This window comes from Argentina anserina, chromosome 2 (assembly GCF_933775445.1).
Source record: "Argentina anserina chromosome 2, drPotAnse1.1, whole genome shotgun sequence".
NCBI classification, from domain to species: domain Eukaryota; kingdom Viridiplantae; phylum Streptophyta; class Magnoliopsida; order Rosales; family Rosaceae; genus Argentina; species Argentina anserina.
The window spans coordinates 11,538,080-11,553,345 of NC_065873.1; the positions used below are offsets into that span (position 1 = coordinate 11,538,080).

General features: G+C 36.2%; 1 protein-coding gene across 1 annotated transcript; it reads left to right on the plus strand.

Moving 5' to 3' along the window:
• The first annotated feature begins 7,942 nt into the window (after positions 1-7,942).
• LOC126785057 (somatic embryogenesis receptor kinase 1) lies at positions 7,943-14,309 on the plus strand. The gene is made up of 11 exons (XM_050510637.1): positions 7,943-8,238; positions 8,861-8,993; positions 9,115-9,186; positions 10,273-10,416; positions 11,028-11,099; positions 11,203-11,274; positions 11,361-11,473; positions 11,883-12,014; positions 12,097-12,438; positions 12,653-13,047; positions 13,726-14,309. Exons 1-11 carry the CDS (start codon positions 8,142-8,144, stop codon positions 14,038-14,040), a joined length of 1,887 nt encoding a protein of 628 aa, XP_050366594.1. The 5' UTR covers positions 7,943-8,141; the 3' UTR covers positions 14,041-14,309.
• The last annotated feature ends 957 nt before the right edge of the window (positions 14,310-15,266 follow it).

A 15,266-nucleotide genomic window follows, 5' to 3' on the forward strand; every position in this document is an offset into this window, starting at 1 on the left:
TACATTGTCAATATCTTTTGTCCACAAAGTCAAAAGATATTGACTTACTGATATCCTTGAAAGATCAATACATTCTTAGAGGGGTCTCACACATAGAAGACTGTTAAATTTTCCTATTGGTGCTAAAGAAAATCAGCACTAGATACATACAAGAAAGATAGAAATGACAGTTACGACACACATTACATTACCCAAGACACAGTCTGATCTTCACCCAAGCCAATGGTCCTCTTGTAGTTGCTCCAAAACTCCAATAACTGAAATAGAATCACCATTTTCTTCGTATACATATATAAATCAGCAAAGCATATTCATTATCAAGCTAAGCTATATACTTGATGAAATGAGCCAATTCAGATCTACTTTCTTACATCAAGATCTAAATTGATACCACAAAGAAAATTAGATCCTAAACTATGACAAGCACGCACTAACCTTTTGTTTTGGGGACTTTGCATGGCTATCCAGCAATGAGACTGGGTACCATGACAATTTCTCTCCAATCTCACATAGATAAAAACTGTCAACAATTACTAGTGATCTAAATTAAAATTAATAAATAGAAACCCTAACCCCCAATTTCACATTCTAATAACCCAGACCCAAATTAAATATCCCAACTCTTAAAGTTCTTATTATCTAACGAAATTGAAATTAGACTAAAATTGAGAGGATAGATAAAGAGACCGTCGCTGAGGTAGAGAAGACTCAGAAGAGGACATAGGTTTCTAACACTAAGATTGAGAGTATAAACTGTGAAAGCTAGATTATAGATAAGAGAAAGTTTGAAAAAGCAATAGAACTCACCTAGAGGAATGCTTGGATGAAGAACGAAGATTGATGAGAAAAGATCTAGGAGACTGAAGGGATCCTAAAAAATAGTTTTAATTTTACAAAGGTGAGAGAAGTGGCGCTCTAAATTTTGGAATCTCGTTTTTTATTTTGGTATTTTGAAGTCCGGCCCTTCTTTTTTTTTCATAGCGTTTACCGTAAAAAACGCTGTCACAGTTTTTTTTTCTGACCCAGTTTTTTTTAATTATGTGTATATGATTAAGGGGGCCCTTAAAATTGGGGGCCTAAAGCTGTTGCTTTAGTGGCTTTAGCCCAAGGCCGGCCTTGACTAAAACCCATATCATTGTCATGCATTATAAAATCACAGACAATTACTCGACTAGAACCCCTATCATTGTCATGTATTATAGAGCTGATAGAGTCTTTGTCATGGCACATGTGCGATGGAGTTGGAAAAATGAACATGAACCCTAGAAGGCTAGAGCCTTTTAGTCCAGGAAATAAAAATACTGATGAATAATAATAATAGAGGATGATGGATCCAACAAGCAAGGTCATTTGTCATCAACACACACACACACACACATATATATATATATATATATATATATATATACAGATCTCATCGAATAAGAGATCCAAGCATGCATATAGGGTCTTTTCACCGTCCAAAACAAGAAGAATTGAACTTTGATAAAATTGCAACATCTTATTCTGATGTTGATGGATGTAGTCACTCAAAACCTCCTCTATGCTTTGTGTTAAATAGAAAAATTCCAAAATATAAAAAAAATTAATCACAATATATGCTACTATTATAGTATTTCGGCCAACTAGTATTAGGCATAATGATAAAGGATTTCTATCCAGAAAATTTCTCACAAACTCTTAGTTGAGTCAATTTGATTCTCTCGATCTACTCCTTTTACTTCAGAGACATGATAACAACAAAACTTTCTTATAGTTTATGATATACATAATCTTGAATTCCATGTAGCTAGTTATGAACTTCATGTTCTATATTTTTGTTACCTTTCCTAACTGGCCTACAAAACTTTACCATCCTTTTGATCAAACAAAGAACTAATCACTTTACAGAGCAGCTCAAACAATTATATGACATATTTAATAACTAATTATACATAATTACCAAAATACAACACTTCAAATTCTAAGTATCTCGTTTTTCAATACTAAAATTTGTTAAACATTTGCAAAATAATCAAACTGATACTATGAACACAAAATAACATTTACCCAAATCATAACACTCCCTTTTGGGTTTGAGCCACATAATAGCTAAAAGGAGTAATTAAAAATAAAATGACTGCTAAAGTTTCACCATCTCTGAGAAAAACATACCTTTCAAATGCTCAGGTAGAGGTTTGAGCTCTAACTCGGTGCTTTCCGAATAGATGGAGCAAGCACGTTAGTTGAAACCGGAAGAGGAATGAGTTTACGAGACATACTTGTCATGTATGGCAAAGATTCAAATGCCACCTCCATTGTATAATACTCTTCTTACATCTCCAGGTCTTCAGCTGATGTAATCTCAAATACAGGCTCAAATTCCATAGGTTGAGGAATTTTCTCAATAGATTGAACCGGTTGTGCTGAAATTTTCTTTTTACCAGCCATTTTGATGACTTTTCGCATGAGATCCTCCTCCAATAAGTATTGAATGAACTCCTGAACAAAACTCTCAAAAACATCAATATAACAACAAGAGTACATATCATCAATATTTGGGTGTTTGAGGGATTCAAAGATGTTGAATTTGATATTTTCTCCAACTACTTTCATGCTAAGTGAACCTTCATAACAATCAATTTTAGTGCGAGCTGTTCTCAAGAATGGTCTACCAAGAATCAATGGTATCTCAGAGGACACTTGTTGACCTTCCATCTCTAATACAAAGAAATCCGCTGGAAAATCAAATTACCAACCTGCACTAGCACATCTTCTATAATACCTCTAGGGTAACAGTTAGATCGATCCGCAAGTTTAATGGTTATCCCAATAGGCAAAAGTTCTCCCATATTCATTATATCATACACAACATATGACATTAAATTTATGGAAGCATCTAAATCAAGAAGAGCACCAGCAAACCTGTGATCACCAATAGTGCATGGAATAGTGAAGCGTCCCAGATCACCTAACTTTGGTGGTAACTTTCTTTGCAGCACAGCGGACACCCTCTCACTCAAGGCAACTGTTTTGGTTCCTTTGAATTTTATCTTTGAAGTGCACAAGTCCTTGAGGAATTTTGCATACTGAGGAATTTGCTTGATCATATCAACAATGGAATATTCACCCCAACCTTCTTAAAGACGTCTAGGATCTCCTTGTCTCTTTTCTACTTCACTTGTTTCTGTAACCTGCTAGAAAAATGCACATTAGTGATAATCAAATGTGAGGTTAAGGGACATACTAGGGATGGTTTCGGTCTTGACTCAATGTTTGTTCCAGGTGCATTCTCAACAGGTTGAGAGAATTCCTCAACAAATTTAGTTGGGGTGCCCAGACTGACTTTTGATGGTTTCTCAAACACAATCTACTCTAATACAGGTTCTTCCCACTTCTTTTTGGCTTCTTGACCATTAGAGTTGCATCCACCACTTTCCCACTTTTCAAAACCATTGCATTGACTTCATGATGACCCTTAAGATTAGGAATAGTGTTGTTAGGAAATCTTCTTGGGTTGACTTGTGCAAGAGTTTGTTGGATTTGGCTCACTTAGTGCTCTAACAAGTCAATTGCCTTTTCTTGTTGCTGAGTGGTGGACTTGATCTCTTAGCGAAATGCATTACTTTCCTCTCTTTCCTTTTTACTATCAAACATCATTTGTTGCATCATAGCTTTTAAAGTTAAAGTTCATGTTGATGTTTGACCTGGAGCCTGTTGTTGTTGAGGCACATGTCTTTGGCCAAATTGCTGCACATCCCCTACATGTTGTCTTTGTTGGAATCCAGGTGGAGTAGTTGGAGGATTGAGCACATTATTGCTTTGGTAGCTAAGGAAGGGATGATCTATATTCCCATTATATGTATTGGGTTGCCTGTAAATAAAATTCACATCCTCTTCTTGGGTGTCTTCCTCAACTGCTTTGCACTTAGGACAATCTTCTACAAAGTGGTTCTTAGCTGAACAAATAGTACACACCACTTGAGATGCGACAACGGTTGATTTCTTATTCACCTTCTTGCCACTAGCAATTAAGGCAATGTCATTCTCCATATAACTCAATCTCTTCTCTATGGCTCCATCCATGGTAATAGCATTGAAGGATCTTCTGCTGGCACCCATAGATCGGTTTCTGGACTGAATCTGTCCTGAATTCTCTGCTTGATTCTCTACAATCCTTTGCTTCAGCTCCAGTCTGATTCACTAATTTCCTCCACAAGCCGAGTCAAGTTTTTGCATGTTGAGTGAATCAAGTCCTTCATAGAAGTACTCCATTTGAGTGTTGAGATCAAACTTGTGATGGGGGCATTGACGTAGTATACCCTTGAATTGACTCCACGCTTCATGTATTTCATCTCCATCTCTCTGCCTGAATGTACTGATTTGCTTCTTTAAATTCTTGGTGCGAGAGAATGAATAGAATTCTTTCATGAATGCAGCACACATATTGTCCCATGAGTCAATAGATTGGGAAGCTAGTGAATTATATCATGCCTTTGCTTGCTCTTTCAAGGAAAAAACAAAGAATAAGATTCACAACATTCTCATACACCGTTGTTGACTTCTGTATTCTGCACAGTGCTGTAAACTCAATAAGATGGTCTTGTGGATCTTCAGAATGAGTGCCTCTAAAGTGTGGTAGATTGGAAATCAGAGATGGGGGAATTGAGTAAGCCCCCAAAATTTCTGGTAGCACAACTGGTGAATCTGCTGCACCTGTGCCCGAAATAAATGACTTCTTAAGTTTCGCAGCCATTGGTCGTGGTGATGGTCGAGGCATTGGAACACGTTGCTCTTCCTCAAACTCAGTCTTTGAATTAGAATGGTATTTAGGCTCAGAATCCTCACCAACAATGTTACTCGTGTTCACTTGTAGTCTCTGTTGTTTCCTGTTTAGCTTTGCTATTTTCTTAATTTCTAGATCAAATAATAGAGGTTCAGAGCTTGTAGAATATCGAGTATGCATACAAAAAGCTCATGCACACAATAAATAATGTAAGACTCAAAAGAAAAATAAAGTAAATAAAGCAAAAAAAAAACTTTTAAGACTTAGAATTAAACAATCCATTAGCGACACAGCACTAAAATTTAATAGGCGCAAAAGTACCTACAATGATATTCTATTATCAAATCAATTATATCAATGTAGTAAATGGAAAATATGAGTCATTACCTGCAAAGGATTGGTGAAGCTAAGACTTAAAAACACAAACAAACGCGTAAACAAGAACTCTGGTAGACTCGACCTAGGAGTGGAAACCTAATTAATTAGCTAATCTAGACTCAACCAAAACTTACGCAATTAAATAGACACTAACTAGACACAGTAGTGGACTACCACACAAAGTTTAGGGTATTAGGAATTAATTTGATTAGTGAACAAAAATAAATAAAACAGAAGTACTGCTAAAAACATAATATTAAAAAGTAAATATGGATGTAAATATTAAAAAAAATAAGCTAGGAACTTCGCTCCACCACTAGATATGCTTCAATCACCCCAAAACAATGTCAATAATTATAGATGAATGCACTCACAGTTAAGCCAATGTTGTTAGGTCATTAACTGTATTACGTTCTCTTACTTGCCATGTTAAGCAAAATGTCAGTATCGAATTAACTATATTCTCAATTAATTGATCTATGAAATGTCGGTAGCTAGAAGAAAATAATTAAAATCATGAAAATCTAAGAAAGTTTGAGTAACAACAAAGAATCTAAGGTCAATGTCGGTAGCCTTATATTACTAAGGAATCACTTCACACAAGTACCTGCAAAATCTCTCACAGAATATGCAACGATATGTCGGTCATATACATATTCAAGATAATAAAACCCTAAAACATGCATCAAAGTATCGACCCAATGAGACATGCAATAGAATTATCAATGAACAATCAGTGAATAAATTCTCATCTAAAATTATATAAATCAATTGGAGTTTGAAATCGAAGACATATCTAAAGCTTTGATTAGCCCCTAACTATTAAGGAATTTAGTTACACATAATCTTGAATAAAAGCATCAAAGAATACATGAGAGATGAATTAAAGGATAAGAGACCGAACTTCCTTTTTCTTGTGGAGGCTTGATGAGATTTTAGCACCTTGAGGAGATGTGGGTTGTAGCTTAAGGAGATTGAAGGTGACTTCGCTTCGGTTCTCTCTGTCTGTCTTCTCCCATTTCTCTTCTCTTCTTCTCTCTATTTTTTCTTTCCCTTTCTCTCTCTTTCTCTTGGTTGGTGGTGGAAATGGTGTGTATGGAGATGAAGATTTTTATAGAGGAGAATGATGGTGGAAAAAGTAGAGAAAATTGAGAGATAATGGTGTAGTGAGTGTGGTGGTTGGTTATGGAATAAGTGTGTGATAAATGATGAAGTAGGTGATCATGGAAGGAAGTTGGTGATCATGGAGGAAGTGAATGATCACGGAAGAAGTGGGTGATAAAGAAGGAAGCATGTGATCATGGAAGGAAGTGGGTGAGATAATGATGGACCTAGAGGTGATGATTACACCCAAAAAATCAAATCAGATTTTTGCATAATATATGTGTGGATTTTTAGACAATTGGGAGCTATGATTTTGTGAGAAAGATAGAAAACTTGTATAGTTAAATATCAACTAAAAAGATGAGATCTAGTTGTGATAGAACATTGTGTTGCTCATTCCTTACTCCATAAAATTAGCCCGAAAATGCATGACACCACTAAAAGTGGTGGTGCTCGGAAAATTGCCGGAATTTCACATTTTTCTCTTCTTGTCAAGATATTCGAGTTATGAATTGTATTTCTCTTTCATTCTTCTCTCTTCTTCTTTATTCCACTTCAAATACCTAAAAACAAATAAAGTTAATTAAAAAATAAAAACATAAAAAAATAGCTAAGTTAAAGGAATAATTAACACAATAAAAGTCACATAAATATGTGACTATCAAGAAGCCTGAAGGGTTTCTGTGGCAATTCGTCGTAATTAGTTGAAGGAAATGAAGATACCTATCAGGATCACAAAAGTTTTATTAAACTATAGTATTATCCATTATAGTACTGATTGGGCTTTTGACTTTTAGAAGGAAGGGAGAACTTACTTCTCCTTTTTTATGGAGAAAGCCTCAGCTTCTTCAAGCTGGAGATGATAAGTTGAGTTACCAAACAAATGGTTGCAGCTTAATTTAAAAATTTTATGTTTAAACTCCAACAATTTCTCTATTTAGCATATTTCTTCATTAATTATAATTCTATTTTATTATTCATTATAACCATAAAGTATTTTATAATTTTATATTAGTGACTTGCAATTAATTAATCATATTTTTGAGTGGTTGTAATCTAATTTTGAATTGTTAAATAAAATATAGTATTTAATATTTAATTATACAAAATTTTTGCCAAATCATCTTTTCTTCTTTCTCATCTATTTTCAAATAATATGACGGCTAAACGGCTAGAGTAAAAATTCCTTTAAAATCTCATTTTTCTCTAAAATGTATAATTTATCGGAGATGTTCTAATAATTTCTCTAAAACATAGCCTATGAGAACGGGTTTAAACTAATCAACAGAAATTAAAAAAGCGAAAGCAAGTAAAGAGGAGTTGGACCGAATCTGAGGTGGCAATGAGTGTTGGCGGGCCCCCACGTACTCAAGGCCAAGATTTGACTGTGAAAACGGGGTTCGCGCACGGTCACGGCCCTTTCCACGTTGTAGCGCCAAGGCGTTTTTGACTCACCCTTCCCGGGCAGCGGTCAGCACCGTTCGGTCAGCGCCCTTTCTCTTTTCCCACTCTCACCCCCCCCCCCACTCTACTCTCTGTGTGCGCACGCCTCACTCAACATAAAGCGAAGCTCTCTCTTGTTATTTAAAAAAAAAAAAACCAATAAAACAAAAGATAGCAATCCCCCACGCAAAAACGCCCAGAGAGAAAGTTGAGAGAGAAGAGAAGGGCAGGTTTGGCCAAAAGGGTAGCAGAAGAAGAAGCAGAAAGGAGAAGAAAATGTTGTGGGTTTTATAAGGGCTTTGTTGTTTGAGATCAGGGGGTTTCGATTTTTGCTGGGTTTTAGATATTTTTGTTGGGGAGAAGCTAATGGTGGGTTTGTTTGGGTGAGAATGGTGTGTTTGGGGGTGATGTGCCATTTGGATCCGAGAGACACGTACAAAGGAAACTGAAGATGAATAAAACCTGGCTTCCCAATTCTTCACTTTGTCTCTGCTTCATCCTCCTCGCTCATCCCTTATGGATCATTATGGTCTTTTCCAATATGGAAGGTTATACCACCACTCTGCTTATTACTTTGTTTTCTGGGAAATGGGTTTGTTGCATGCTTGGAATTTCCTTTAGTTTGCTGGGTATTGAAATGATTATAAGCAAAGCCCTTTAATCTTTTGTTTTGGTTGCAATGGCTTAATTGGGTAGCTGTGCTGAGGTGACATTGTATTTGAATATGTGAATACGACTTTTCCTGTTTGTTGGTTGCATTAAACTGTATAGTTTCAGCCTTTTCCGTTGTGAATTTAGTGAGTCAATAAGACTTGATGGCGATGGCGCTGTCCACATCTGAAGTTTGTTTTCTATTTTAATGTCAAATTCAGACTTTGATCTTCAAGTAAAGTCTTGAATCAGAAGAACTTTATACCTAGTTGTTCTGTCTGTAACCATGGTGATGTTGTGCTCTAGTTCAACAGAAAATCACATCAGCATGTCAAACTTGGCAAATGTATTATATGCAGTATTGGTTTCTTTTGCATTCGTGTTTCTGCATCATGGTTTTGCATCTGTTCTATCCTATCTAGATTAGTGTACTCTTTAGTGTGCAAAGGTACTGCTCTGATAAGCTACCCCTTTTTCTAAAGAAACTAATTTATCTGTCATTTTTTCTTTTACAAACAGGTGACGCGTTGCATAGTCTAAGGGCCAACTTAGAGGACCCGAACAATGTCTTGCAGAGTTGGGATCCAACTCTTGTCAACCCTTGTACATGGTTTCATGTAACATGCAACAATGAGAATAGTGTGATAAGAGTGTATGTTGTCTCACTTATGACTTCTTATGTATATATGCTTATGTTATAGCTGACATATATGTTTTTGTCACTTCTTTTGGGAAGATATCATTTCATGTTGCTGTGTTATGTGTAATTGCAGAGATCTTGGAAATGCAGCCTTGTCTGGTCAGCTTGTTCCCTCACTTGGACTTCTTAAGAATTTACAATATTTGTAAGTTACTCCTGCTGGATGTTTTCATGTTGCTTTACACTGCATTATTTTCCAGAGATGTTGTTAGTCCTGTTGGGATGTTTCTGCACAACCTGCTGTTTAATTTCGTCCTAGCATGTTATCACTAGGAAACATGAAGTCATCGTTTATTATTAGTTCAAGCAGGTTGGTCTGGGTTGTTATCATTGCCACTAAACCCTAGCACTGAGGTACTAGCATCACCATATGAACCCATGTATAATTTACCAAATGCGGATTAAGTGTGGAGCATAGGTTGGGGCTGTTTGTTTTGTTATCAAACAATGTTACAGGGAGAATGCTATTGGGAAGTTGACGTCTATATATGTTAATTCCTGAAAGATAGGCAGTTAGTACTTGATAAAGGTACTACATTTAAATGAGTGAATGAGCAAGATAATTTTTTCCGATATTTTGGTGTGTTTTTTTTTCTTGTTTTTGAAAGGTCAATGTTTTATTTGATGTTAATATTATGTGCTCGATTTACAATTTTGAAGTGTGTCATTTTGATCAGCAAGAGTTACCAAATATGCTTGGATGTTCTATATATACACAGTTTTCCTCTGTCTTCTTGTCCACTGTTTACTTTGTTTTATTTTTTGTTAGTTCCTTTATCCTTAGAAAATCAAAGTCAGGATAGTCATTTTTTTTAGTTCACCATCTTCTTAGACATATTTGTGAGCTCTGTGTGCTTTGTTTCGGGATTTCAGCCTTTTCCTCATTCATTGAGATTTTCACTACTGGACTTTTTGGGTGAGAACTGAGAAAGTGACATAATCATTTTACCCAGTGCCAAAGAAAGTGGTCAAAGTATCACTCTTGGAAGCATGCGTGAATATCATATTGGACTGCTAAATGGCAATGCACATTGTATACATGCTTTGAGCTGATAATTTAGATTTAGACTTGTAATTTGGATGTTAAATGTGTTCATGGTAAAATCCAATCCCAAACAGAAAAAGAAAAAGAGATCTAGCAATTTGTGATATGTTACCATGAGACATCTTATGCCATTGCAAATTTATCCTGGGCATTTTAGTAAACTTTTTTTGGTATTTCTAATGGCAGGGAGCTCTACAGTAATAACATAACCGGACCAATTCCTAGTGAACTGGGGAATCTAACCAGCTTGGTGAGCTTGGATCTTTATTTGAACAGTTTTACTGGTCAAATCCCAGATAGCTTGGGCAAGCTCTCAAAATTACGGTTCCTGTGGGTATTCTTATCTTTACATTTTTCCTTAATGCCATGTTTTAGGCATAGATGTTGTCTAATAAGTATAATTTTTGGCTTGTATATAGCCTTGTGTTCTAATAAATGAATACTAGATTGATTTATGATTTATTTGCACTAAAAATCTGTGTTGCACTAGATATTGATGTACCATCTTATCAGTCATAATGGAAGACAAAAAGACTACGCCTTATTTCTTTAGAAATTCACTGCATAATGAAAGATGTATGAAATTCACTGTTTACTGTTACTATGATTGTAAAATTAAGCTGATTATACAATTCACTGCCCTTCATTGGTCATAGTGCAATTTTGTTGCGAAAAAATGTAGGAGCTTTTATTTTCTGATATAAGAATAAACTTAAAACTAAAGTGTTGGTTGTGAGTGCCTGTCTTATTTATACGGTAACTAAATTTTGTGTTTTGTGCTGTCAAACATACATTAAGGTGGGGGTTTATCATCAACACACAGGCACAAATAATACAGTTTATATATGACTTTTGTTTTCATTCTTTCCAATTATGATTTAGATGACTATTTTGTGGATAAATATTTATTTATTTATTTTATGTTTCCCGTGTAAGGATAGCCGGCTCAACAACAATAGCCTAGTGGGTGCCATTCCCATGTCCTTGACTAATATCTCCTCGCTTCAAGTATTGTAAGTGCTAATTTGATACCTGTATCTCTGTTTTCATCTATTGTGTTTAATTATGATTCATTGCAAGTATCATATGTTCTAACCCTTGCATTTTAAAATGCAGGGATCTATCAAATAACCGCCTCTCGGGAGAAGTTCCGGACAATGGATCCTTCTCTCTGTTTACTCCCATAAGGTTTCTTGTTAATGTCTGAATTCTCATGCCTACACTTATTCTGGTTTTGATAATATTCTGAATAATTGGTTCTTAATCATTTTCAGTTTTGCCAACAACCTGAATCTATGTGGCCCAGTAACAGGACATCCCTGCCCAGGATCTCCTCCATTTTCACCTCCCCCACCTTTTGTTCCACCACCACCCATTTCAACACCAGGTGATCTTCCCATTGTTGACTTTTAGAAGTTGAGGGTGTTAGATGATGTTTAATAACTGAGGCTATCAAGAGGTTGTTTAATTAAGGTGTCCGGCCTCATCCTGCTAAATTACATCTATATTTTAGCTTGGGTATTTCAATTGCGTATGCATGGTGGCAGTAGTTTATTTATCTATTACTCAGCCAAGGTGGGCAAGTCTTGATTTTAAGTACACAATAGCCGAGCGTTTTTGCATTTGTATTTCATCTGTAATGAGCACATCAGTTCATCTTTTAGTGTGCATCTATTCTGTAAAACCCTAGTTGGAATGAACTGCATATTGTTCTGGATCTTAACTTTTATGCAAGTATCTATTCTATAATCCTATTTGAAGCTTTGGGTACCAATGTTTGTTTGGTTGCATTATAGGGGGTAATAGTGCGACTGGGGCTATTGCCGGCGGAGTTGCTGCTGGTGCTGCTTTATTATTTGCTGCCCCAGCAATTGCATTTGCATGGTGGCGCCGCAGAAAACCTCAAGAATTTTTCTTCGATGTACCCGGTTAGTACTTAGTAGGTTACTCAGATTCTCGGTAGTATCGTTTTATAATAATTGGTTTCATATTATCAACATCTGTTTGCAGCGGAGGAGGATCCTGAAGTACATCTGGGACAGCTCAAGAGGTTTTCTTTGCGAGAATTACAGGTTGCAACAGATAGTTTTAGCAACAAAAACATTCTGGGGAGAGGTGGATTTGGGAAAGTCTATAAAGGGCGGCTGGCAGATGGTTCTTTAGTTGCTGTAAAAAGATTGAAAGAAGAACGCACCCCTGGTGGCGAGTTGCAGTTTCAAACCGAAGTAGAGATGATCAGCATGGCTGTGCATCGAAATCTTCTTCGGTTACGTGGGTTTTGTATGACACCGACTGAACGATTACTTGTCTATCCTTACATGGCTAATGGTAGTGTTGCTTCATGTTTAAGAGGTAGAACTTCATTTCATTAAGTCACACTTTACTCATATAAAACTTCTGCTGTGAGGGCAGTTTTTCTTCATCGCATTGGTTTCCTGCTTTTTTTAACAACTTTCTATGCCTAAATTGTTTTCCACAATGAAATTATCCCATCTGTGCAAATTTCCGAAGCTTTTGCTTTTCAGGGTTTGGACAATTATTTACACCTGTTAATGCTTTCTTTTAGAACGCCCACCATCCCAGCCACCTCTTGACTGGCCAACGCGAAAGCGAATTGCATTGGGATCTGCGAGGGGCCTTTCTTATTTGCATGACCACTGTGACCCAAAGATTATTCACCGTGATGTGAAAGCTGCAAACATTTTACTGGATGAGGAATTTGAGGCTGTTGTTGGAGACTTTGGGTTAGCTAAACTTATGGACTATAAAGATACCCATGTAACTACTGCAGTACGTGGAACAATTGGACATATAGCTCCTGAGTACCTCTCGACTGGGAAATCTTCTGAGAAAACTGATGTGTTTGGTTATGGTATCATGCTTTTGGAGCTTATCACTGGTCAGAGAGCTTTTGATCTTGCTCGGCTTGCAAATGATGATGATGTCATGTTACTTGATTGGGTAAGTATTTATTCTATTGTTGCCAATGTTCGTCAAGGTGGCAATTTAGGGTTATATACCATCAAATAAATTTTATTTTGACATAGCTTTTTCCTGCTGTTCAACCTTACAACGAATATCAATGATGTAGATTTATAGGCATAAACTTCTAGGCACTGTGGTGAAATTTTCTGAACCCCACCCAAATCTTACATCTCTTCTGTTTGCCTGCTTACATTTATGTTGAAAATTTGTACTTGCACTTAAAACTGGGTAGGGATAGATATTGATTTGTGTTTTTCATATACTACTAATTTTGCACTATGGATGTGCTGTACTGTATGGACAACTTTCTGGTACCTGTTGATATGACAAGTGTTACTATGCTGTTTGAGTTGCATTTATCTAACAGTTCAAAAGTTCAAGAAAAACTGCTGGAAGGTTACAATGTTTTTCATTGCTAGCAAGTTTCTAGTTGGACTTTGAAATCAAGAACTATCTTGTAATAAGCTTTTATATGCGTGTTACTTTGAAATAAGTTGTTTTCTCATTAACTGGTCATGAATGTTAGTGCTCATTCCTCTGATATATTAAGGGAATAGTGATCAATAATCTGTTGTCCAAAGTTTGTTTGCCTGATCTTTATAACACTGAAGTATGATGTTCTTCAATTTCTGATACAGCTCACTCACTTTTCAGGTAAAAGGACTGCTGAAAGAGAAAAAGCTAGAAATGCTTGTTGATCCTGATCTCCAGAGAAATTATGTAGATGCTGAAGTAGAGCAACTTATTCAAGTTGCACTGCTTTGCACGCAAGGCTCTCCAATGGAAAGGCCAAAGATGTCAGAAGTGGTGAGAATGCTTGAAGGCGATGGCTTGGCAGAAAGATGGGATGAGTGGCAAAAGGTTGAAGTACTCCGCCAGGAAGTGGAATTAGCTCCTCATCCGAATTCCGATTGGATTGTTGACTCAACAGAAAATTTGCATGCGGTTGAATTATCCGGTCCAAGGTGACCCTGGCATGGCAGAAGTGGAAACGAGTATTTCCGTTACAATTTTTTCGACTGTAATTTTGTTTTTGAAAAATGATACCGGTCATCCTGTTAATGTATCTTCTAAGTCCACTTCTGCATTAATTCATTATACTTGTGCATATGAGTTGCTTTACTAAGTTGTAACTTGTACTGCCGCAGTTTGACGCTACGTTTTAATACTTGAGAAGCTGGGGCAGTATAATCTTTTGTTCCTGTGCATATTTATGCAAGTGATTGAACATTCATGTCTCATGGAGATTATTATGTAAGTAGTCCAAATTAACTTCTAAAAAGATTATTATGTAATTCATAAAGGAAACAAAACTCAATTTCCAAATTAAACGTCACCAAATTAAATAACTTCGCGCAAAATAAACATAAAAGTTTTTCATAAAGACATAAACCCAATGTTCTAAAAATCCCCGTCTAGGACCGCTTAGGCGGTGCCTAGGCGCCCGGAGATTTTTGGCCGCTTCAATTTTGGGCCGATTAATTCCCGATTAATCCTCTGGGCGCTGGTTTTTAGCTGTCCGCCCGATTAACGCCTAGCGTTTTTTAGAACCTTGCATAAACCCCAAGCCCTCATTGGAGTGGAGTTTGCCACATTTGAACATGACTCATGTGTACTAGGTCCGGGACTTTAGACCCGATAATCGTTTAGAACCGTCGGAGCCGCACTGAAATGGTATGTTCAATTCAATTAAAATAAATAAATTACTAACTGTAGAGAAACCGCACTGAAATAAAACCGACTCGATTCGACTCCGGTTTTTACTTTTGAAAATGATTTTGGAACAGTTAAAACTAAGTATTCACAACTATATAAGAAAAACCCTTAAAATAAATTTTTTTATTTTAATTCCCTCATTACTATCTTTTCTTTACTTCTTAGACTCTTACTAATCACTATATAAACTAAAAAACACCCTATTATTTTTGCCTTACGCCATCACTTCATCTGATTCTTTGTCTCATTTCCTCTATTATTCTGTTACACTCTAAAATCCAAATTGTCTTTGGTTTGCATTATCTCTCTCTCTCTCTCAATTCTTTTATAAGTAATTAATTGAGTATGTTAATTGTTGATCATTGGGTAATTGTATTAGAGAGGTTGTTGAAGTTATATATTTGCATTTTAAATTGGTATTTTATATAGTTATTGTTTAAGGCCTAGAGGTAAATGTATATTACAGTGAACTTTTAGAA

Excerpts from the sequence above, each read along its gene's own strand:
- LOC126785057 (XM_050510637.1), top strand. The coding sequence starts at position 8,142 with ATGAATAAAACCTGGCTTCCCAATTCTTCACTTTGTCTCTGCTTCATC. Across the intron at positions 9,187-10,272 it reads CTTAAGAATTTACAATATTT|GGAGCTCTACAGTAATAACA; the intron begins GTAAGTTACTCC and ends TTCTAATGGCAG. Across the intron at positions 11,474-11,882 it reads ACCACCCATTTCAACACCAG|GGGGTAATAGTGCGACTGGG; the intron begins GTGATCTTCCCA and ends GTTGCATTATAG.